The sequence below is a fragment of the Pyxicephalus adspersus genome, chromosome 7 (assembly GCF_032062135.1).
Source record: "Pyxicephalus adspersus chromosome 7, UCB_Pads_2.0, whole genome shotgun sequence".
In the NCBI taxonomy this organism is placed as follows: Eukaryota; Metazoa; Chordata; class Amphibia; order Anura; family Pyxicephalidae; genus Pyxicephalus; species Pyxicephalus adspersus.
Genome location: NC_092864.1, coordinates 4,806,532 through 4,831,707, shown reverse-complemented (window position 1 = coordinate 4,831,707; position 25,176 = coordinate 4,806,532). Strand labels below are relative to the sequence as shown.

The following is a 25,176-nucleotide window of genomic DNA, read 5'->3' as shown; positions in this document are numbered from 1 at the left end:
TCCACCTGTAGCGCTGGTTACAGCACACATTCGCCATGGGGCCATTTTGTGTGTGCCAATATTCATCTCCATCAGAGTCACATTAATTTTCCCCAACGATCTTGTTTTGATGATGGGAGAGTCGGACTGCTGTAAAAGTCTTCTGCAGCACATCCCAAGAATTCGCAAGGTTCAAGACTGCATTGTGTGGTGACCAATCCATGTGTTAAAAGGATGTCTCATGCTTCCCAAATGCCTTTTTCACAAGCTGAGTCTGATGAATCCTGGAATTGTCATCTTGGAACATTCGTTTTCATCTCATTAAAATCCATTGATGGAAAAACTGGGTCATTTAGAATATGCAGGGAGTCAGCTGACCTTTTGGGCACGAGGTATAAATCACTCCCGTACTGACCAATGGAAGGGTCTTGGCCTTTCTTTAAATTCAAGTCTTCCTATAGACTCACACATTTACATTTCTCTGCATTGTAGATTTCCACTGCTTGTATCGCTGTAGAGGAAAAGCTGGGTACACATGTGCAATAATTGTCATTGCAAAGGATCTTTCACAATCCTGTCCAAGGACAAAAGGCTGCACAATGCATGAATACTGTACATACAGCACCATTTTGCTCTATAAGTAGGGGAGAAGGAGAACGACGAAGCGGCACCCCGCTGCGCTCTCTCCCCATCACTTTCATTATGATCGTTACTTGTCTGTTGTTCGCGGATCTGCCAGGATGGTCGTCCGGACAAAGGACGCTATACAAACACCAAATTCTCGTTCGATATCAGCCCTGAGGGGATTATCAGACGAGAGTCATCTGACTGTGTACGTAGTCTAAGAATCAACATATTCTTTTCCACTGTGTAATTTTGTTACTAAAGAAACTAAAAAAAAAAAGAAGTAGTCTGCTTTCCCAATCTGCACACAATTGGACAGGTTTAGTTTCATTGAAATGCTGTAAATCTAGAGAAATACCTATGGATCCTGCTGGGAATCCAGAAAGCTCCTAACTTCCTGTAGTAATTGGATTCCCAAGCATTGTTGTCAGGTCTGCTCAGATCTCTTTTGTTACACAACACATCCATAACAAAAGAAGAGACCAGCAAGCTCTGAAACAGACCGGTGGCTCCTGGTCCCTACAGATGTTTGAAAACGCACAAAATAAATGCTGATATCGGGTGGATTTGTGATATGGGAAAGAAGTTCATTTAGTAAAGTGAATGCTGATTGTGTTCAATCCAAACCACCAATCACGTCAGTGCTCAACCCACAAATTTTTTTAGGCCGGGTGGGAAGAAGTTGTAGGTGGGTGGCAGCCCCTTTATTGTGACCGAACTCTTTAGTAACCACCCAAAAACAGCCAGGTGGGTGCTGAAAAGTGCCAGGTGGTTCGCCCACCTAAAAGGGCCTGGGGAGAACCCTGCATGTGCTAGCAAAACACCTTCTTGGAACCTGATTGGATCATTTAAATTAAACACGCCCCTCTCCTAAATCATTAGCATTGTATACATTGTATTTGCTGAGTGAACGGCCTCGGCTCTTCGAGGTTCAATCCCCCAACAAATCAAATCTCATAAACACTACATAATGGAACAGACTTTTTGCGATACCTCTTCTCTAGCACAATCCACAAAACCCGAACAATCTGCGGGTTGGCGCCGCTTCTTTTCCGGGTTGAAGGACGTCCAGCTCCGCCTGACCTTGACCGCTTCCTGTGAGGCGAGGCTGTCATGGCGAGGGCCCCTTGGGACCTGCAGGAGAATGCTGCACAGGATTACCTGCCAGATGATAACCTGTCATCACCTCCATGGATCATGGAAGACACCTAGAAAAAAAAGTGTTTTATAAAGAAAAGAACATGTCCAGGGAACAACAAATAAAAAATGGTGGTCACCCAGCTTGTTGTTATTAACCCAGTTTTCTGCAGCTTTGTATTTAGCAATAAAGTAAATGTATTTTATGTCATAAATAATTGGTTTCTATTTGTTAGAGGTTGGTGGGGAGGTAATGAGCACTTATAAACATGATTGCCACACTATTTGCTTACAGACGCCATCTTGGTACACCCAAACCCAAGAGATCTAATATTTCAAGTTACAATTTATATCAATTTGTGAATTATATATTAATTGGATTCCTTTTTGTTAGAGATTAATAAGAGAAAAGCTGGACAGGCCTAATCGCCCCTTTTCTGCTTAGCAGCCGCCATCTTGCTACACCCATACCTCAGCGTTCCGCTTTGGCGCCTTTACTGCACATGGCTTCCTCCTGATTGGTTGTAGAAAATAGTAGGCGGGCACTAGTAATAAAAATTACACGTAATGATAACAAAACTATAGTTCCTCTCAGTATTGCAGTAAACTTACAACTCTTATCTTTGTCTTTTTTTTATTTATGAGGTGTCAGTATTATACCACAGGTAATCGTGAAGCGGGAGCTAGGAAGGGGGCGTGGAGGATGCTGGGAAGTGTAGTCCTTCAGGCTTCCGGAAGTGAGGTTGATTTCCGGTGAGTTAGTTCTGCGCAGGCGCATTGTTTGGGGCCTTTTCCAAGATTTTCATCAGCCGGCAAGGCCGCGTGTAAGCGGCTCCGAAAGGTGAGTGGAGCGGACTGGGCGGCTGGGTGTGGGGACACGGGCAGGGTGAGCTATATGAGAGGCTGCTGCGTTGCAAGGACTGCCGGTAGACTGAACCGAGCAGCTTGATGCTAGAGCCGGGGTTTGGCCCAGTGGGCAGCTGTTTGCCAGACGGTGGGGAAATAGCCGGCCTTGTTGTGGTTGGAGCTAAACCCAAGAGCTAGCACTTTGCTTGGCCTGGGAGGGTGCTTTGGGTGGTCCGAAAATGCAGTGCTGTAAATAGATAGGCTGCACATAGGAGCTGGCACTCTAATGGCTCACAGTCACCCCAGGAGCTGGCACTCTAATGGCTCCCAGTCACCCCAGGAGCTGGCACTCTAATGGCTCCCAGTGACCCCAGGAGCTGGCGCTCTAATGGCTCCCAGTGACCCCGGGAGCTGGCGCTCTAATGGCTCCCAGTGACCCCAGGAGCTGGCGCTCTAATGGCTCCCAGTGACCCCAGGAGCTGGCGCTCTAATGGCTCCCAGTGACCCCAGGGCTCTAATGGTTTGGAGTACCCTAATACAGATTGATCAGGCTTTACCCAAAAAGCTAGCACTCTAATGGGCCTCTGAGGCCCCAGGGGCTAGCACTATTGGTTCAAAGGTAGCTCATGAGCTCAAAATCAAATGGTTATATGTGACCCCAAGAGCTAGCACTCTAACCAACATGACCCTGGAGGTGTGTAGTTTGGGGGTGATATTGGCATCTATTGATCAGCAGGCCCCTTTTTTATTTTGCAGTCTGTTGTCCCCCTGGCTGTATTTTGCCTGCACTGTGCACCCCTGGGGGATGATATCCTGCCACCCTGGCTGATGTTTTGTCTTTGTCATTATTCTTGGGGGATCTTTGGGTCATTTTTTTCTCTACCCCTTGTTGTAATATTAACCATTTCTCGCTACCCTCAATGCTCCTTGTAGGGGTGCAGGAGGTGCTGATCCTCAGGCTCACGGTGCTGAAGATGGATTTCAGACTCATTTCTGGCATAAGGGAGATACAAAGACAAATATTGCTGAATGGGTGCAAAACCTGCTGACTCAGCGATGGCACTGATATCTGTGAACGTGCCCTGTGCCTCTTTCTTGTGCTGCTCAGTGGTTTGTTAGTGTTCCCCCGGCCCCTTATAGCTGGGTGTAGCACCCGGCTGTTTTTGTATTTACTGAAAAGTTGGGTCACTATACAGGGGCGGCCACTGATTTGGTGTACACATGATGCTGGATTTTGTTCTTCTAAACAGCAATCACATTTTTTATGTTTTCTTCCCGCAGTGTTTTGTAAACCAATCCATCTGCCAAAATGTCTCGGTTTTTCGCCACCGCCTCAGACAGCGAATCAGAATCATCCTTATCTGGAGATGAAATCCTGCCCAAGCCAGTGGGAGGAACCTACGGCAAGCAGTAAGTTGCTCATCATACACAACGTGTAATATATACATAGATCAAACAATTGGTTAGAAACAAAGGCTACGTACACGTGCAATGGTTCTCGTCTGATAATCGACTCAAGTTTGATATGTCGGACGAGAATCTGACGTGTGTAACAGCGCCCATCATTAGACCGTCGTGGCGCATCCACGGACGATGGATGAAAAACCATCGTATTGGAATTGAAGGGGGAGAGCGCACAGCAGGGTGCCGCCATTCCCGCTAAACCCCTCTCCATGGTGCAGAACGACGCTGTATGTTCAGAGCATCATGCAGTCGTTAGAAAGGATCATGAAAGACCCTTTCCAATGACAATGATTGCACATGTGTATGTAGCCAAAGACAAACCGATCTAAAAGGGTGCTGTTGTTAGGGTAGGGCACTTTTTTTTTGTTTTGTTTTTTTTTTCCTATTTTTTTGTTCAATTTTTTTTTGTACTTTAGATACTTGTAGTCAATCATTTTATTGAAGGGAATGATCATGTTGTATTGCTAGCAATAAATATCCTGTGTTATAATGAAGGATTGGTGCCAATGCTGACCTTATCTTTTCTTTCCTCAAAAATCTAGGCCGCTTCTCCTCAGTGACGATGAAGAGGACACCAAGCGTGTGGTGCGCAGCGCCAAGGATAAAAGGTTTGTCAACTTTTGTTTCTGGAAGCTTTTGCTGAGTTAGGAGGGCATTTACCATTACTGGTGGAAAGGCATCGATCCCTCCATGATCCTAGTCAGTCAGTCTTTTGCTGTCCCTGGCCTAGGCTTGACATTGGCGCCACCATCTTCTCCCTTCTTCTGCTGACAGCTTCTTTTCTTCAGGTTTACATTTTCCAGAATGTAGGGACCCTGGGAGCTAGCGCTCTGCTGTTCAGGAGAGTGACCCCGGGAGCTAGCGCTCTGCTGTTCAGGAGAGCCCCCCCCCCTGCACATGGCCTGAAGGAGCAGTCTGCTGCCTCCTAGAATACATGACATATGTATCCCAGGATGCTCTGGGTAAATATGGAATGGGCCTTCATAAAAAAAATATAATATAAAAAAAATGAAACATTTTTTTCTTTACATGAAAGACCAATCCACCTGTTTATATAAAGTAAACAAATCCAGTGATGGGTCCAATTTAACTATCCCAGCATCTTCTTAGATTCAAATTTTTCCACTCACCACAAGCAGGTACAGAAGCAAAAGCACGGCAACATCAGTATTGAGAATGGGGCTCTAACTTCGCCATCCAAAAATCGAAACAACTTTAATACAACTATGTGAGGTCTGATTGCTGCTTGAGATCCTCTTGTTGCATACATATTCAGTGTTCTCTCCGGCCTCTTTTAGCTGGGTGCACCACCCGGCACGTTTCATTGACCACCGGGTTGTTTTTGGGTGGTTACTGATGAGTTGGGTTATAATACTGGTGCTGCCACCCGCCTACAATTTAAAAAAAAAAAATGATTTTAGGTTGAAACTGAAGAGGTGTTAGGTGCAAGAAGTGAGATCTGAGTTTCTCCATATGTCAGGAAGCATATTTGAGATCTGTTCGCCATAATGCGTATTTTTTTTTCTCGCACAGGTTTGAGGAGTTGACAAACATCATCAAGACAATTCGTAATGCCATGAAGATTCGAGACATGACCAAATGTCTGGAGGAGTTTGAGCAGCTTGGCAAGGCTTACATGAAGTCCAAGAACATTATAGACAAAGAGGGCGTCCCCCGTTTTTACATCAGACTCCTGTCTGACTTGGAGGATTATTTGAATGAGGTGAGAAGCGGAGTTACTTATAATATCTTTAAACCTACCTGCGCTCACTGGAAATTTCCAGGTTTTGTACCTTTTAATGACCAGTTTGTTTGTTTTTTATTTAGCTCTGGGAGGATAAAGAAGGCAAGAAGAAGATGAATAAGAACAACGCCAAAGCTCTGAGTACCCTGAGACAAAAACTGCGCAAGTACAACCGGGATTTCGAAGGTCCAATAACAGCATACAAGCAGGTAAGCTACAAAGTACCAGTATAGCCTTGTCAGTAGCACTTACCATTCCGCAGACAATGCAGGCCAACATAAAAAACTCACACCAGTGTGGTGCTTTAACTACATACCACACAGTAATACATGGAGGGTTTGGTGTCAATTTTTCTGAATGGCTTTGTGGTAGGCAGCCCATTTAATAAGTGAGTTGCAAAACTTCACTGCTCAGCCACATGCAGTGCTTAACCCAGAATTTTTTTTAAGCCGGGTGGGAAGAAATTGTAGGCGGGTGGAAGCCCATGAATTGTGACCAAACTCTTCAGTAACTACCCAAAAACAGCCGGGGGGTTGCTGAAAAGTGCTGGGTGGTGCACCTAGTGAAAATGGGCTGGGGAGAACACTGCACATGTGGCACATTTATACAGCCTAGAATCACATACCACTACTACTATATACTGTATGCCTCTTTATTTTTATCTTGTATTTGTGGTCTCTGTTTTAGAATCCTGAAGAATCCGCTGATGAAGATCAGGAGAAGGATGATGATGACGACGATTCAGAAGGTAAGAGAGCATCTTACAGCCATATAATAAAATTTTGGTTTTGTTAGGATGTCTGTTACCTCCGTGGCACCTACCACTTCACAGGAGATCACCATAAAAGACAAATTCACATTATTGTCGTGGTTTTACTATGTGCCACACAGTAACATGTGCCAAGAATGCAGGATGTGGTGCCAATTATTCTGAATAGAAGCTCAACCTACAGAAACCTAAAGATGTTTACTGTGTGCCATGCATTTTATTTAGTAATTTCTTCTTGTTTACACTGTATGTATGAGTGTCTATCTGTATGTATAGCAGCTGGAAGCAGGAGGAAAGAGGTAGTGGAAAGGTATAGGTGGAGGGAGGCTATAGAAAGCACAGGGAGACATTAATTACACTTGCAACCCCGTGGGATTGAGAGATTCCTGCTGCTAAAGCAAAGATTTTCCAGCAGTGGGGGGATCCAAAGTTTTGCTGGGTTCCCACTGATCTTTAGCTATGTCTCCCTTTCTGCCTAGGTGACTGTAAGGTGCCTGTATTTATGGGTATTATCCTGTTCTTGGGTATGCTGTATTTGTGGTGCTTGCTATCCCATATTCGTGTTTTCCTAGAAAATATGGTAGACAAATGTCAGCCCGAGGGAGTGGGCATTCCTAGGCACCACTCGTATATGTATTGTTGAGGCTCCATGTATAAAAAAAGCTGATCTCCTAGACTGTAAGCTCTTCGGGGCAGAGTCCTCTTCTCCTCCTTTGTCACTTTCTGCATCTGTCATTTTTTAACCCTTATTTATTGTACAGTGCTGCGTAATATGTTAGCGCTATATAAATACAGTCAGTTTTGGAAGGAAGTGGTTAGATGATAATGAGAATCCTCCTGCTAGAAAGTATGTGTGTGTGTTGGGACGGGGTGTGCGACTTGCTGCAGCTTCCAATGTATGTTGTGAGAAGCTCACAATATGCAAAGGAAGCAGTTTTAGTTCTGGAGAGGAGACTATACAACTACAAAACTAAAGGGAAAGTTCTTGTTAAGACTTGGCACCTTTATAGTGGCAATACATGCAATCTAATGTTCTCATCTTCTGTTTCCAGCCTCATCATCTAGTGAGGATGAGAAGGAAGAGGGTATGAGCGCCAGCAAATTCCTGAAAAAGATTGAATCTGCACCACAGGACTCCAGAAGCAAATTTTTAAAGAAAGAGGTGAGGATTTTGTCACCTTCCAGTTACTTAGCAGCTATTTCAGTTACTTGGAGCGCTGCAGCGTTTGTAGCATAACAAGATACAAGCGTGGACAAAATTTAAATATGTCGGCCTTGGAGTAAATTTAACATTCATCTTTAGGAGGCTGAAGATGATGACGAATCATCTGATGATGAAGACTGGGGCTCTGACTCTGAGGACTCCGACTCTGAATCTGAGGATGATGAAGGCAAATACACCTCTCTGGCTTCCAAATTTCTTAAGAAGTAAGTGAACAAGGTGTTTGCAAGAAAACGTTATTTTGCTTCTTTTTTTTTTTTTACGAAGGGTCTGCTTTTATCTATTAATAATTCATTTAGTCAGCAAGTAATAGGCAGCAAATGACTTATAGTAGCAGGTTGGTACAAAACAAAATAGGGAATATAAAGAAGGAAGATGTGTAATAACACAAAGTTGAAAAAGTGTATAATTTTTACAAAAATATCTGACCTAAGTTTGCCCACTTTCCAGGTAATCTCTATAAAACAGTGAAAGGCAAATAAACTAATAAAAGGAATGGAGGAGCTCAGCTATGAGGAGAGATTAGCTGAACTGAATCTATTCTCCCTTGAGAATAGACGTATAAGAGGGGATATGATCACCCTGTATAAATATATAAACAGTCTATATAGAGAACTCTTCCCAATTATTCATTTTGAGATCATTACAAAGAACAAGGGAGGCGATCTTTGCGTCTGGAGGAAAAGAAGTTTATTCTCTGGATAAGGAAGGGATTCTTCACTGTAAGGTCTGTGACAATGTGGAATCTGTTATCTATATTGCTTGAAGAAAAAGCTGGATGATTTCTAGAAGCACAGAATATAACTGGGTAACAGATATAACATAAAAGATAACAGAGACTGCTGATCCAGGGAATATCCGATTTGCCTCATGGAATCAGGAAGGAATTTTTTTTCCACTGTTGAGGCAAATTGTGCCAGGGATTTGTCCTTCCTCTGGTTTTATATCTGGGGTATATGGTATTTCCTTAGTGGTTGAACTTGCTGGTCGTATGTCTTTTTTCAGCCTATGTAAAACCAACAAGCCCCCCAAATCCCTCAGCAGGCAAACTTCTAATGGGGGAGGTTCACAAAAGAATTATATTTCCCGTATGTCAGGCATTTAGCCCAGATTTATAGGAAGAGAAAAATCAGTAGCAGGAATGAATTCCCACTTTGAAATTTTGGGCTGGTAGCATTTTGTTTATCATGGTTCATGGGGTGGTTATATTACCATTTTTTAATCAGAACTTTAAAAGCTTTGTAAATCTCAGAACTAGATGGATAGAAATACAGATTCTTTGGCGGGTAAATCTGCTTCTCTAGGTAAATGTAACTTTGCCTGGAGCTTAGCTTCAATCTTGGAATTTCATAATGTTCATTTTGTCATATTTTAGGACCGTTCCTGATGGGGATCGCCAAGCTTCAGAAAAAAAGAAAGAAAAGAAGAAGCAACAGGTTCCTAAGCAAAAGAGGAAGGGAGATGGAGGCAGTGAACAAGAGGATGAAGAACCTGGTGGAGAATGGGAAAAGGTCAAAGGAGGAGCCCCAATGGTTAAGGTAAGAACTTACAAATAAGAGAGTGTGGGAATCTTTGTTCTCTTTTCTGGCCATCAATTTAACATCATCCTCTATCATTAGGAGAAACCGAAGATGTTTGCCAAAGGTACAGAGATCACTCCCCCTATTGTGGTCAAGAAACTGAATGAGATTCTCCAGGCCAGAGGAAAGAAAGGCACAGACAGGTAAGTGGCAGCATGCGAGAACTTTGTCACCAAATGTTTGTTTTAAATAAAACCTTGCAGGGTATATCTTTGGTTTCCAGAATACATTTAACATTATCCTAGCAATGACTTTTTTTGCTTGGTTGCCTCACTTATTTTAGAGGTCCAGTATCCACTTTTCATAAGCACCTTCTCACCTCATATCTTCTCTTCCACCAGGGCGGCTCAGATTGAACTCCTTCACATGCTGGCAGCCATTGCTGAGGAAAACAACCTTGGGCAAGGTATCGCGGTTAAGATAAAGTTTAACATCGTGGCCTCTCTGTACGATTACAACCCAAACTTGGCTGCTTACATGAAGGTATCAAATACAATGCTAAAGTATATTTTATAGGGCTGTGCAGAGTATTGGGTGAAGGTCAATGGGTCCTTTATGTATCTAAGGTCTATTTTTGTGGCATAACACAACTTGTTCTTCTCTCATCAGGCGGATATGTGGAAGAAATGTCTTGATTGTATTCATGAACTCCTGGATATCCTCTTTGCCAATACCAACATGTTTATTGGTGAGAACATTGCTGAAGACTCCGAGAACCTCATTGTTTCAGACCAGGTAATGGCGCACTCTCAAAGTATTGTGCTGTGTCTTTTCCAACGTGCATGTCAGTTTTACAACGGCCTTTCTGGACCTTTTAGACCCCCACCCGCAGCCTTTCTGGACCTCTTGTGCCTCAAAAAAATTTTAAAACGGGATTCGGGTCTCCAGAAACACCCTAAAATGTATTTAGCGTTCATGGGAATAATGCTAAATGGCATTTGTACTCAAATAGGAAGGCTTTATCAGATGGAGTGTCAATCAGCTACTGCTTTAGAAACTCGTAGCAACTTCTAGAGGAACTTTGGAATCACTGACCTAAAATTATTTTAAGCCCAGATGTGTATTGACACCATAATTAGTTGTCCACCTCCACCACCTCCCTATAGCTGTAGGGCCACATGCTCTTAGGAATTATTTCCACAAAATTTTGGAGTATTTATGGTATTTATGCTCGTTCAAACATAAGATCTTTTTAGGGTCAAAAATAAAGTTGCTCTAAAATCATAGCTCATAGTAGTCCTTTCAATTAATCCTTAATGTCCAAAATAAATATGTTTGCACATACAACCTGCAAAGTGCAGTTCACCAACAGTAATCATGTTTCACTTGACAATTACTACACTTGCCACATGATGTTTGATATCAATCTCTTTATGTCTTCCCTCTAGCCTCTGCGTGTACGTGGTTGTATCCTCACTCTGGTGGAGAGGATGGATGAAGAATTCACCAAAATCATGCAAAATACAGATCCACATTCACAAGGTACGTGAATGTACAGCTTGTGTTGTCTGACACTCATTCATACCAATGCCTGGCAGGTTGGTTGAATTGCTTGTCTTTCTAATCCCACTAATTCTACAGACAATTTACAATGGGTCAAGTTCATTAAAGCTATGTCTATATAAAACCCAAATCACTATAGTTCTGTAGTAATGAATACACAATTAAAGAGCTAATGAAATCCCGGGACTTAGATGGGCAGAGATACAAAATTAGTTGTGAATAACGGCTCTCTATGTATTTAGCTGGATGTGTGGAGTTTGTCGTTACGCTTGCATTTAGGTTTTAGGTTAAAATGGCTTCTGCAATCCAATGTAATGGTAATGCTTGAAGGAAAAGTTTAACATTCCTTGAGTACTATTGCAATTTGGTCATCCCAGCCCAACATTGCTTTCATTTGATAGAGGCCACCCTGGGTGCCCAGGCCAAGTTGTTCATGGATAAGAGGTCAGATATGCCCTAAATCTAATGATATGCTATAGGTATTGGTATGCTTTAGGTCTCTATTGATAATTCTTTGTCTCATCTTCTCTGCAGAATACGTGGACAATCTGAAAGACGAAGCACGTGTGTGTGAAGTTATCGAACGCGTACAGAAATATCTGGAGGAGAAAGGCAGCACTGAGGAGATCTGTCGCGTCTATCTCCGGAGAATTATGCACACTTACTACAAATTTGACTACAAGGCTCATCAAAGACAGCTCAGCACCGAGCAGGAATCCAAGGTGACGTTTGGTATACGACTGTCCGTTACCTTCATTACTCAGGAGGACCAACAGTAGAGAATTAATTTCTAATTACTGGCTAGTATGCCCTTAGTCTAGTTACATGACAATGTCTCTTTACTCTGTGGCAATATATTGATATAATTCCGCAATATTCTAGTTCACTGATATATAGGGGGGGAAGTTATGCGGACCTAGCAGGGCTGTTTGTCATGGTCTCAGTGGATGGGCAGGGCATCGATGTGGCTGTTCATTGATTGAACGGCTATGGCTTGCTTGCTAATCTTTTCATCCACACTTGTGTCCTCTGAAACATGGATATGCCTGGCTAGAAAGATTCAATGCAATGGTTGACGGTGACCTGGCAGTTCTTTACTTACCTATAGGATGTAGCAATTCCATCCTTCTAGGTTCTGGGATGTAGGGTAATTTTAAAGTATTGCTTGCAGTGAATATACAAGGAGCTGTAGCTAAAGTATTTTAAATATTGCTAGTCTGTCAAAGCTTGACTGAAATTTGTGACGAGTGAATTAATGCCTTCATCAAAAGACTTGGAAATTTGCACTATTATTTTATATCCCTCTGAAAGTGCTACCAGACTCATCATTGAATGGATTGTCTGAATTTAGATTAATTTTGACCCTACTGATTTGTTTTTTACTTGCTGCTTCTTCCCTGTGAATGTAAAGTAACATCACAGATATCCTATTCTGAGACACTCATTTTTTTTTCTTTGTGCAGTCTGAACAGGACCAGGCTGAGAATGAAGCTGAAGACAGCGCAATCCTCATGGACAGACTCTGCAAATACATCTACGCCAAGGACAGGACTGATAGAATTCGAACATGCGCCATCTTGTGCCACATCTACCACCATGCTCTTCATAACCGCTGGTTCCAGGCCAGAGATCTCATGCTTATGTCTCACCTGCAGGACAACATTCAGCACGCTGACCCTCCAGTACAGGTAAGGGGGGCACCGAATGTCACTACGTGGATACCATTAAGGAGATCTGTAGAACAGTTTTCTTGACTGAATGAACCTGAATGTGTTTCAGTTATTTCTGCTGTGTGCATTTGGTTGCATTATTGGTTGCATGTTATAACCAGATTACTCTGTTACTTTCAGATCCTGTACAATCGGACCATGGTGCAGTTGGGTATCTGTGCTTTCCGGCAAGGCATGATCCGTGATGCTCACAATGCTCTACTGGACATTCAATCTAGCGGAAGGGCCAAGGAGTTGCTGGGCCAGGGCCTGCTGATGAGGACCATGCAGGAGAGAAATCAGGAGCAGGAGAAGATCGAGAAACGCAGACAGATCCCTTTCCACATGCACATTAACCTGGAACTTCTGGAATGCGTCTACCTGGTGTCCGCTATGCTTTTAGAGATCCCTTACATGGCAGCCCACGAATTCGATGCAAGACGAAGGATGATCAGCAAGCAGTTCCACCATCAGCTGCGTGTTGGCGAGAGGCAACCACTGCTTGGTAAGCCCTCGAGGATCACTTCATATAATCAGTAAATAAAAAAAGGGATTTCCAGGAGACACATTGATACGTCTTTAGTTTAGATGAAAACTTATTTATCCATGAAAGCCTTTCTTGCAACATTTCAGGAATATCTGGTGGTCCTGGCAGTGAAGTCTTGAGGTACACTTTGTAACAATTATATTGTTTACACAATTCCACAGACGAATTTTCCCCCCATCATTCTGCTCCTTCTTACTATATTCAGCACAACTAATTGGCTCTCCCTTTTCATTGTGCTTGTAAAAGTGTTTATTATATTTTATGTACCCAATTTTGGACCCTTTGATATAATCTCCTGGTCATTTTCCTTCCCTTTAATGCAGACAGGGCTGGCAGGTGCTCTACATAAATCTCTCAAGCCCTTGACCTGTTGCAAGTAGTGGGCTAGGAAGATGTATTTAAGTATTAAAGTGAATTACTGGTTAAATGCCAGTCCTAAAGGCGGTGGGCATTTCTAGGTGGACTTCATTTTCATGGAGACTACCTTAGGTAATGCCCACATGTGATGTTGAGGCTCCACAACTGAAAGAAATGAAATTTAGTAGAGCGTTCAACCCAGACATTTTTTTTCAAGCTGGGTGGGAAGAAACTGTAAGTGGGTGATGACCCCCACCCCCCATTTTGACGCATCTACTTAGTAAACACCTAAAAACAGCCAGATGGTTACTGAAAAGTGGCGGGTGGTGGGGCCAGGGAGAACAATGCAGTGAATTAAGTGACAAGCCATGGACATGTCAGGCTGGGAAAGAAGGAGCTAGAAAATACTTGATGCCTCCTGCCAGGAAATGATGTAGGCTATGTCTGCCTTGCTGCAAATTCTAATTGTCTATGTTGTGGGAAGAAAGAGAGAGGATCCTCCAAGTGTCTAAGGGGAATGCTGGAGGCCAGAATTACATAGTAACACATTGTGACTAAAACAAGTGTGATTTGTCTTACCACTGTGTGTTCTCCATTTATCAGGTCCACCAGAGAGTATGAGAGAACACGTTGTTGCTGCCTCCAAGGCAATGAAGATGGGAGACTGGAAGACCTGCCGGAACTTTATTATCAATGAGAAGATGAACGGGAAGGTGTGGGATTTGTTCCCAGAAGCAGACCGTGTGCGCAATATGCTCATCAGGTAAGCAGTCCGACCTGTCATAAAATAGATAACAGATCCCCTTGAGGAAGGTCACAATGTAACGTTGTTTCTTCTTTCCCTTTTCAGGAAGATCCAGGAGGAATCACTGAGGACTTACCTCTTCACTTACAGTAGCGTCTATGACTCTATCAGGTGAGGCTTCATTACATAATATGTAGATATTATGTTGGGGAGGAGTATAGAGAAAGCTGTGATCACCCTAAACAATGTAAAAATCTTTATAAACTCTAGCTGACCTTTCCCCATACTTTTTTCTTTTCCAGGATGGGAATATTGGGAGACATGTTCCAGCTGGAAATACCCACCGTGCACAGTATTATCAGCAAGATGATCATCAATGAGGAACTGATGGTGAGTCTCCCTAGTGATATCATCTCCCTATTCCTTGTTAGTTAACTTTCATAGGTTGGCACCCAACATTTCTATGAACATTCACGGGGGGACAGAGCAGACCAATGGAGTGTTGGCTGAAACATTTGCTCCCTCCTCATGAGCTGATGCCCCTCATCAGTTGTAGTTTAGTGGATCCATCCTTGTTTATTTGTTTTTTTAGGTCAGACCTCGGAACCCTTAACTTTAATAATTTTTATTATTAATAGAATATTAATAATAAACCAGATTTATTTAGCACCAACATAAAATGTAGCACTGTACATAAAATAGTGGGTTTCAAATGACAGACTGATACAGGCAGTGACACAGGAGGAGGAGAAGACCCTGTCCAGAAGAGCTTACAATCTACGTGGTGAGGAAAGTATCACACAAAAGGGGGGATGCTTGTAAGTAGTGAAGGTGTTTTTTTTTTTTTGTTTTTTTTTAGAGACATAAGACAGGTAGGTGAGGTTGAAACTTTTTTTAAATGAGCACAAAGTAGGAGCAAGCCGAATAGGACAAGGAGACCATTCCAGATCCAGTTGGGGCAGCTTTAGAAATGTCTTCGAGCCGTGCATGTGATGAGGTTATGAGTGAAAAAGTCATTAGTAGGTCATTGGAGGAGCCAAGAGAGCGGCCACTACTTGAAGAAGTGGTTTACATGCCCCTTATCCCACATAGACCTGGCAGTATTTGAATTGAAGGAACCTAAAGCAAACCAATACTTTGCCCTTTTTTGGACTATTTCAGAATTAATTTAAAGGTGTTAGTAGGGTTGAGGTCAGGGCTCCGTGCAGGACCCTCATGTCTTTATGGTGCTGGCTTTGCACATAGGGACAGTGTCATGGGAGAATATAAAATGACCTTCACTGTACCAATAGTTTAAAAGACATGATAGGGTACCAGTAATAGGCTTAGTAGTTTGCATTCTTTTTCTGTCCATGCACACTTATAAACGTCATTAGTTGTTGGGTTTTCACCAGAACACAGAAAGCACAGTGCAAAGCTGTACTGTACACATCTTGCTTTCCTTCCTAGGTATCTCCTGTTCCTCTATAATGGTTGCCATTATTGTCCCCTCTTCCCATTTCTTCCACAGGCATCCTTGGATCAGCCCACCCAGACTGTGGTGATGCATGGGACGGAGCCCAGCTCACTGCAGAACACTGCCCTGCAACTGGCCGAGAAACTAGGAAACCTGGTGGAAAACAATGAGCGGATATTTGATCATAAGCAGGGCAGTTATGGTGGATACTTCAATCGCGGTGAGGAAGGCTGTATGTTTTTAGGATCCTGCATCATCATCTTCTACCATAGTCTTCGTGATATCCTCCAACTTCCTCTTCACTTGGATTTAAAGTGGACTTGTATAGCACCCTGGGAGATGGCCATTTACTGGGCTGATGTTTTATATTTAGGTCCCATGTGATGTAATCCTTCCAATGAGGTGCTAGAAGTGTAAATTAAAATATTGAATGAAGTGCTATTGGGTAGAATCTCCCTCCGGGAACTCTTACTCCCGACCAGGTATAGATGATTGTCTAACCTACTATCCAAGGATAGCGTATTCCCAAATCCAATCGCTCTGCGCACAGCTAAGCAGCTAGAACTTCCAGAACCTCAGCAATTGCAGCCCAAATATTTTTTTTTAATATGTCCATCCTAAAAAAATAGCCAAACTTCCACTTCATTAGGTTTTTTTTAGGAAGCTGAATCTCAATATGGCCATCTCTTGGGTGTCACTAAAGAGTCCGCTTTAAGTGCTTTCTCATAAACTCATGTCTCTTTCTTTTTTCTCTTCTCTTTTTTTCATTTACCATTTAATAATTTTTCAGTCCATTATTTAAAGTTTTTTTATATAAACCCATGAACACAAAAATATCATGTTTTGTAGCTTGCCAGCCCTCAGATGTGCAGGCAGTGATTTTATTTTTCCCTTTTTTATTTTTAGTGGGTGATCTGCCTTCAACAAACTAAAAAAAAAATATAGACATATATAAATATTTATAAATAGTCATCACTATAGAGAACTCTCTTCCCGTTTATTCACTGTAAGGTCTGTGAAAATGTGCAATCGTCTCCCTCAGGAAGTAGTCTTAGCAAGTTCCATAGACTGCTTTAAGAAAAGAGCAAAGCGCAGTCAATGAAGCTCCCGACTAGAACGTATGTAATATATGAGGAGCAGGGGTGACCCCACTTAATGGTGCACAAGCCCAGATTGATCACTGATTACATCATTTATTATTCATGGTCCCCTGTATCTCATCATTTCTGCAGCATCCAAACACATACGATGTAAGATGAATAATATTGATCGCCCTCTTGGATTTATGTCTAATTTGTCTTTTTTTTTTTTCCGGGTAATTTCAGACCAAAAAGATTCCTACCAACGCAAAGAGGGCGGCTACATGAGGAGAGGATACAGAAGAGACCAGCCCAACCAGAACAACTATTAATCTGCCCACCATCGTCATTCCCAGCTTTTATAGATGTCAGACTCAGCATCTGCTACTCCGATTTTCCATCATGTCTCCTATATATTATAATAAAGTAATTTGCCGTGAATGTATTCCTTGTTTGATTTTTCTTGTGCGTTTGGTAGAGATGTTGCTTGAAGAAATTCATGGCCTAAACCAACAACAGAGGTTGTGCGCCACTGTAGCCAGAAGGTTACCGTTTTCATCTGGTTAAAGTCTATAAGTGTCCAAGTATAAAGGTGGGAAAATATCCCTGTTTGTTTTTTTGTTTTTTACTTCACAATGGGGTGAGATCTGTCCTCATTTCCTAACTGCTGACTTTTTGTCAGACAGGAAGTTCAGGAACTCTCCAACAGCAACACAGAACTAAACATTACTTAATTATATAGTAAGAAAAGGGAAGAACCCAGTTTTTTGTGTCTGTTGCAAATTTTCGATTTTTTCCAGTTGTCATTTAAATCTCTCTAAGCGCTGTTCATTTATTTAGGGGTAAACACTTGCCCCTAGGTTAGTTATTGGTGGGTGTAAGTTTTTTGCAGGCAGGGCTAGTTAGTTTAGATATGCAAACAGCCCCCCAGTAATGCATCTCGGTGACAATTGTGTGAGTAGACCACTAAACGGCCAGACAGCTAACATGCAGTTATACTCCTCAATTAATATAAACTTTGCTTTTAAAAAAAATTGATATTTGTGCGCATGACCTTGGTAAAGTTACACTACCAACCAAGTCTCAACCTTGACATTAATATTTAAAAATGGTGTTAGGTATGCTAGCATTATTGTCATGTTACCTGCCACATGCTGACACCATTAGGTAATCTGGTCAAGAAAAATGTTATGCCACATGAAGATACATGCAACAATGAAGCTATAACGGTGTTCGTCAATCATACAATGCTGGGCCCATGGCTTGGTTCTAACGTCTTTACTTATTCAGACTTCTAGGATCCAGCTTGATGTGTCCTCAGGGGCAGGGAGGTATCAAAAGGTGGGGTTACTTGAAGAGGTGGGGCTGAATGGAGGTAGGTGTGGTTTAGGGCAGGAGGAAGTACTGCCTGTGCAGATCCCCTATGCATTCATACCATGTATAATACCACTTACCTCTAATATATAGCATTATGTACAGTCTCATACCAAATCTGTAAGGCAAGCTATGAAATTAATTTTCTTTTTAGGTAGGGTTGCTTTGAAAAACATCCAGCCATAAAAGTATGCACTGTACAGGTTATTTTTATAAAAATAAAAACTAGAAAACAATGTTACAACAAAGCTGATGCCTACATATAATGTCAATCATCAGCAGATTGGGAATATCCCTCCAAGATATTGGCATATGGTGGGGGATGGATCCTGATCCTTCCAAATTGATTAGGAATCCCCCTCATATCACCTATAGAAGATGTAGATCTTAGTGACACTCTCAATGAGAAGGAACCCTTGTAAACCTGTGGGCACTTTTACATCTGGATCTTGTTTCCCCTTCCGTTTCATTCCGTTGTTTTATATCATTTGTGAAAAATGTTTCTAAATAGCTTTTTGTACGGTTTTCCCTTTTCCCCCTATTTTTCAATACAAACATTCAAATTTAAATCTCGTCTACAATGTGGTTGGATCTGTGATCTGAGCATTCAAACGTTACTTTAAAATGTCCTTTTTGTTCCCTGTGATTTTGCCTATTTCTTATTTGAATGTTGTATACATTTTATTGTGTCAGTGTGGATCGGTTTTTGTTGGAAACATCAATGTGCTAACAAATATAAAAAACTTAAAGCAAAACAGTCAGTTAAAAAAAATGACCTTTACAGCTGGAAAGCCGTTGGTCCTGCACCTTCCTGTCATCCTTCTCCTACCTGGCGTAGCCTGGACACTGGGTGCTGCCGTCTTGTTCCGTCACCTGATCTTGCACTGTGCTGGCATGAGATTGGGTGAAGCATTTTCCTGAAATGCGCATGCGTAACATTGCCCTTCTGCACATGCCCGATCACAGGAATGGGTAGAAGTAAGCAACTGTGTGGTGTATGGTGACCTATGTAACCCAGGAAGCTATAGTAATAAGTAATAAAATAGAAAAGTAATAAAAATCTAATTATATATTAATATAATACAATAATAATATATTATAATAGATATTATATATATAATAATTATAAGGGTTATCCAAATTTGGTCCCATTTAAGACAAGCGTACAGTGGCAGTCATAAAACATATAGGAATATATCACCAGTACAACACAATAATAATTACATTCCTTTATTTGGATAATGTTATTAAGAACCCCTGGGGGATAAATGTTGAATGACCAGCTCTGAATGACCTATTATTATTAATAGGATTTATATAGCGCTAACATATTACGCAGCACTGTGCATTAAATAGGGATTGCAAATGACAGACTAATACAGACAGTGATACAGGAGGAGAGGACCCTGCCCCGAAGAGCGTACAATCTAGTAGATTATACGTATAGTTATATACTATTTGTATGTTTATTTTGTGATTGTTTAATGCTCTTACACTTTGTACACATAAGTATGTTGTGTAGATTTATATTTATTATTCTAGAATTATCATGTTGTATCATTGTTTAATTATCTGCTTTTTATCTCTTAAATGACCTTTTGTTCTTTTATTATCTCAGTGCACAGTATAGCATTACATGGAGGGTCTGCATGCCAAGCCTCCTATTCATTTCAAGTGAAACAAACCAAACCTCCTTTTCACATTCAGTTATAGGATGTTTATCCATTTCAACTTGGACAGGATATAGGCAGGATTAGACTTTTTTTTTTATCTTTCTTCTTCTGTCTGCATGAGATTAACTTTTTGTTTTTGCCTTCTATATCCTTGTCACAGTTTGAGAGAGAGACAATGTTATCCTGAGACTTGTAAGTATGTTTTGGCTTTTTATATATCTTTATTGTATACTTAGGCTTTTTTGTTGTTTACTGTATTTTATAGTATATAGTAATTAGTATTATATTTTTGTGGGGGGCATGGGATGTCTATATTTTGGAGTTTCTCCGCCTGGCTCTTGTTATTATATTTACATTTGGTCTGATAGTAAGCTGATCTATTGCATTTACACACCAAGTACCCTGGACAAATCTTCACAAGTGATTGTATATTAGTTTGTATTATGCTCTATTTATTCATGCATAGCAATCTATCATACAGATTTAATATTATTTTTATGTCACATACTAATGATGAGTTATTATATTACATTTTTTAATGAGTTATTTATCCCTTTCCTGAGGAAGCTTTATGCTGCGAAACACGTAGAAGAGAATTTTTTGGCTATTATTGGACCATTTTAGTTAAATACACAGGAGCACATAGTGGACGATATCCTTAAGTTGGCAAGTTAAGCTTTGTTTTTTATGGATTTTTTTGGATCATGATAAAATCAAGGAATTTTTATATCATAAAGTCATAGTCGCTTTTGTATATATTAGCTGTAGTATTGCCAATTAATAACACCATAATACATATGTGCAGAAAGAAAGAAAGGTCATGTGGTTGAAATCATTTATTAGAAACTCAAAGATCTCAGACCTAAGATCACTGGGTGCAGTACCTTTTAATAGCACCCATTTCAAGCACTTCCCCCCACCTTTCTTATAGCAGTTCTACTATATTTGTACCAATTCCCCCCATTCCAATTAATACAAGCACAAGGTTGTATATGCATTGTTCAGCATCAGCACCACCTAGTGGACTGACTGGGACTGGCAGCTGCATTTATAAAGTTCTATTCCCAACAAAGGTTTACTTTCATTTATCCAAAAAATCACATTTAAATAAAAATTAAATGGATAACTTGTGGAATACCTGGAAAGAGGTGGGAACTTACTTCTGGGAAGTTTAGGGCAGTATGATTAAATTGGTGGTGCAATGATTGGTGCTTAAACAGAGGTACATTTAATAATAATATGTAACAGATACCAGACTGGAGCTGATCTGAGATATACTAAATGGGAATACAAGTGTATACAAAGCACAAGGGATCTAATACCTCCGGTGAATGAGATAGATAGTTGAGGGAAGGACAATGGCAGGTAGAACACAGAGAACATCTCTAATATATCCAAGGTATCTGACCCTTACCTGTGTTATGTCTGAGATCTCTGACCTTTTTTTGATTTATATGCAAAGTCTATGACCCTTACCTCTATTATGTCCATGGTCTCTGACCATTAACTGTATTATATCCGAGGTCTTTGACCCTTACCTGTAAAATGTCTGAGTTATCTGACCCTTACCTGTATTATGTCCAAGGTATCTAACCCTTACCTGTAATACGTCCATGGTCTCTGAGCCTTACCTGCATTATGTCTGAGGTTTTTGACCTTTACCTGGATTATGTCTGAGTTCCCTGACCCTTACCTGTTTTATATGTTCAAAGCTTCTGACCCTACCTGTAGTATCTTGGAGGTCTCTGAGGGTCATTCCTCCCAGTATGTGGTGTAGGAAAACCTCCGCTGTTAAACCAGTGGGCACTGCTGGCAATGGCACTGCCCGCAATGCTCTTTTTTCTTAAATTTGAAATGTTGGAGGTTATACTAATGACCAATGAATTGATTATGAAAATTATCTGCTTAAATATGGATATTATATGACCCTTCAATATTCAATAAATGAGGGTTCATGCACAAATAATAGCTAATCACTCAAACAGTTTAATTAGGAGAAAAACTGGAGGACTAGCGGCTCTTTATGGCAGAAAATAAGTCTAGCATGACATAAAACCATTTATTTCAATTACTAAAACATATACTTCTTAGAAACGTAACTGGTAAAAGAGGCCATGGCAATTTTTAACCATGACTTTATGAAATACTCTCACTAAAGAGTCCAAGATGTGGGTCAGTACTGAACTTATGGTCTCTCCCGAGGCGTTTAAACAGGCTTCCTCAGGGGATTTGCGGAGACCTTGGTATATTGACCTCACGAGAAGAAGGTGGAAGAGTACATTCAACCCAGAAAATGTCACAAAAAGGTGGAAATGACTCGATTGGCGATTTTTGATGGCAATCTTATTGATGTAATAATTATTGATTAATTCAGATTAGTAGTAGTAGATGGAGGTATCTACGATTTAAATATGTACACTGGCTGCCGTTTTATTTTTTTATATATCTTCAATTTCAGAAGATACGTGTTGGATCTTGTAAGCAGTGTAAGGAATACTATCGAAAATAGGGAAGGGTATTCCAAAGAACATCTTTTGGAATTATTGAGAGGTGCTTCCAAGTATAGGGAAGAATCATAACAAGTGTTGTGTTAGGAGGTATCGGGGAAAAAAAGCTGGTGGCAGCTGTCCAAACCAGGACCCACCATTAAGAAAGCCATCCAAAATTTCCAATTGAGTCCATCATTTTTAGCAGCAAGAATGGCCCTATCTCGCAACCAGTTAAAATTGTGATTGTTTTGTAAAACTGATGGATAGACTGCATCCATTAGCTTTGGAGTGGATGACACCAGATTACAGAAATTGTATGGCAATTTTATCTTGCCAAAAGACTCAACTGGTAACCTACCTTCTCTGATTTAAGATAGTTTTTTAGAGAAAATTATAGCATTTTCATCCCCAAAATGTACTCTCATGTTTTGCTTTAAAGTTATCTGTTGCACATGTCTCCACAAAGATGAATGTTTTAAACATGCGTGGATCTCATCAGCCGCTGTTGACTTTGGGATGACCGGCAGAGTTTGACTGAAGTCTCCACAGAGGAGTACCTGAGCTCCTCCCATCCGTTTGTAATTTCCTCTCAGATCTCTCAGAGTGACGTGAAGGGCCTTGAGAGCTTTCTTGTAAGCCATGGGATGAATGATTGTCTCTCTCTCATTTCATGTACTCAGGTCTCACGCTGTTGTACTGTCTCTGAAGCTCTAGATATGTACTATTTCTTACTCTCATTTCCTGTAGTCGGGTCTCACGAGGTTGTACTGCCTCTGAAGCTCTAGATGTAGTAGCTCTATCTCTTTTATCCTGTAGTCAGGCCTCATGCTGTTGTACTGTCTCTGAAGCTCTAGATGTAGTAGCTCTTTCTTTAATTTCGTGTATTCGGGTCTTACGCCGTTGTACTGCCTCTGAAGGTCTAGATGTAGTAGCTTTCTCTTATTTCCTTTAGGCGGGCCTCATGCTGTTGTACTGTCTCTAAAGCTCTAGATGTAGTAGCTCTTTCTCTCATTTCCTGTACTCGGGTCTCAATCTGTTGTACTGCCTCTGAAGCTCTAGATGTAGTAGATCTTTCTCTCATTTCCTGTAGTCGGGTCACACGAGGTTGTACTACAGCTCTCGCACGCAGCGTGGCAAGTCTTATATTCCTGTCCTCTGGATTTTCTTGTCTACAGTGTGGTTTCATTTTTTTTTGCTTTTGATTGCCATTAGCCTTACGTTTTCTCAAAGGCATTATTACACACACACCTGACATATACCACAGTGCTGTCAAAGATCAGTGGTGCGCTCACATGAGTCTAAGTCATATGTCTAGCAAGTTTGGTTTAAATGTCTCGTTGCATGTCCGAGTGATGGTGGAACATAGCAAGTTTGGTTTAACTGTCTCTATGCGTTTCCTGGTGTTCACATACACACATCTATATATATAACATATACATACATACAAATATAGCTCTAACATATAGCACAGAACTGAACAAAGATCAGCGATGCACTCACATGAGTCTCAGTCATATGTCTAGCAAGTTTGATTGAAATGTCTCCATCCGTTTTTGAGTGTTGGTGGAACATACATACATACACACACACATACATCCATACATACATACAGTTTTATAAATATAGATTCCCAATAGGTCTCATTAGGGATCTTGGATTGGTTACTGGGTATGATTTACAGGATGACGCTTCCCCCTCCCCCCTAGATTGGGATTGGTTAATGTAACTTCAGGAATTTAATAGACCTTCCAGCTAATTTTATATTAGAAGCTTGTGCCGAAATGCCTGGGGTAATCTAAATTTACGACTCAACAAAAGGTCCCGCTGGGTCACCACCCCCACCCACCTATCCAGTTATCCATCCATCTTCTGCTGACTGCCCTACTGGTAACCAGTTTGTTATGGGAACTAGATCTTGTTTACTGGCATCAGTTTTATTATCAGTTTGTCTATTGTTCCTTGGGTGAGGTCTTTGATAATCACCGACTAGGAATCCCCCCGGAGATCGTCACTGCAAACGCCGGAAGAAGATAGAAGACGTCTCCCTCCGGAGGAGCTGGGCGGACAAGGTGTAGGTGGTTTTTTTTCAGTTGTAATCCGATTGTCATACAATGTTGTATGACAATCGGATTGCAATATAACGCTTGTTTATATTTTTAGCTACCCAGCACCTGGTTTCAGGACGCTTTCAGCAAGTTTTCTTACCCCGAACCAGGTTTGGGTGGTTAATGATACTTAATATAAAACCTAACTATTGGGAAATGGCCGATGTATGTATAACTAAGGGAATATAGGGTAACACACCACACACATATATATAATATTCTTAAGCAACAACTGTACCCCTCCAGCCACCACTAACCATCAACACATCTCTCTGATGCCCACTGATCACTAAACTGCCCCCCATCCCCACCAGCGTTCCCCTCAAGCTCCCCTAGACTACCAAACCCTGGGGGGCCCCACTTACCTCCAATGTTCTACTTTGGCTGACTCTGACCACCACTGTACCCCTTTGGCCCCTACTTGCCTCCACCATAACCCAGACCTTCACTATACCCCTCTGGCCCCTACTGCTCTCCACCATAACCCTGACCTCAACTGTACCCAACTGGCCCCTACTGACCCCCACTATACTTCCCCAGCTCCCTTCATGCCCATCTCAAACCCTGGGCTTATATTGACCTCTACTTGGGTGTGCAGGGCTGCTGGATATGTCTTTGTGAATCAGGTCAAGAGGGGCACAATTAGGGAAAAGGAGACACGATCAAGAAAAGGTAGATTCCTTGCTTAGGGTACCAAATTGGCTAGAAACAGCCTTAAACTGAGATCCTATCTTGTATTATGTTTGAGGTTTCTCTGGCTATTGCCTTCATTAC

The 25,176-nt window shown here is 41.4% G+C and overlaps 2 protein-coding genes across 3 annotated transcripts in view; both read left to right on the top strand.

Moving 5' to 3' along the window:
• The first annotated feature begins 2,432 nt into the window (after positions 1–2,432).
• On the top strand, positions 2,433–17,206 carry LOC140334895 (eukaryotic translation initiation factor 3 subunit C). Of its 2 annotated transcripts, none has more exons than XM_072417165.1 (21): positions 2,433–2,581; positions 3,868–3,996; positions 4,593–4,658; positions 5,584–5,773; positions 5,878–6,003; positions 6,482–6,542; positions 7,616–7,725; positions 7,867–7,991; positions 9,161–9,323; positions 9,405–9,508; positions 9,707–9,848; positions 9,975–10,100; positions 10,754–10,847; positions 11,403–11,590; positions 12,332–12,556; positions 12,719–13,082; positions 14,085–14,244; positions 14,332–14,397; positions 14,529–14,616; positions 15,737–15,902; positions 17,008–17,206. In XM_072417165.1, exons 2-21 carry the CDS (start codon positions 3,896–3,898, stop codon positions 17,091–17,093), a joined length of 2,751 nt encoding a protein of 916 aa, XP_072273266.1. In that variant the 5' UTR covers positions 2,433–2,581; positions 3,868–3,895; the 3' UTR covers positions 17,094–17,206. The 2 variants fall into 2 exon arrangements, with proteins under 2 accessions (XP_072273266.1, XP_072273265.1); XM_072417164.1 differs by having other exon boundaries at positions 15,737–15,914.
• A 2,659-nt stretch (positions 17,207–19,865) lies between these two features.
• LOC140334885 (uncharacterized) overlaps positions 19,866–25,176 on the top strand; it is a gene marked incomplete in the record, with an annotated part of 307,753 nt that continues 302,442 nt past the window's right edge. The window contains 1 exon segment of the mRNA XM_072417155.1: positions 19,866–20,000.

Bases quoted from the DNA above. Each gene is read 5' to 3' on its own strand.
- LOC140334895 (XM_072417164.1), top strand. From the start codon at position 3,896: ATGTCTCGGTTTTTCGCCACCGCCTCAGACAGCGAATCAGAATCATCC. The intron at 10,848-11,402 runs GTACGTGAATGT...TCTTCTCTGCAG, and splicing joins TACAGATCCACATTCACAAG to AATACGTGGACAATCTGAAA. The intron at 14,398-14,528 runs GTGAGGCTTCAT...TTTCTTTTCCAG, and splicing joins AGCGTCTATGACTCTATCAG to GATGGGAATATTGGGAGACA.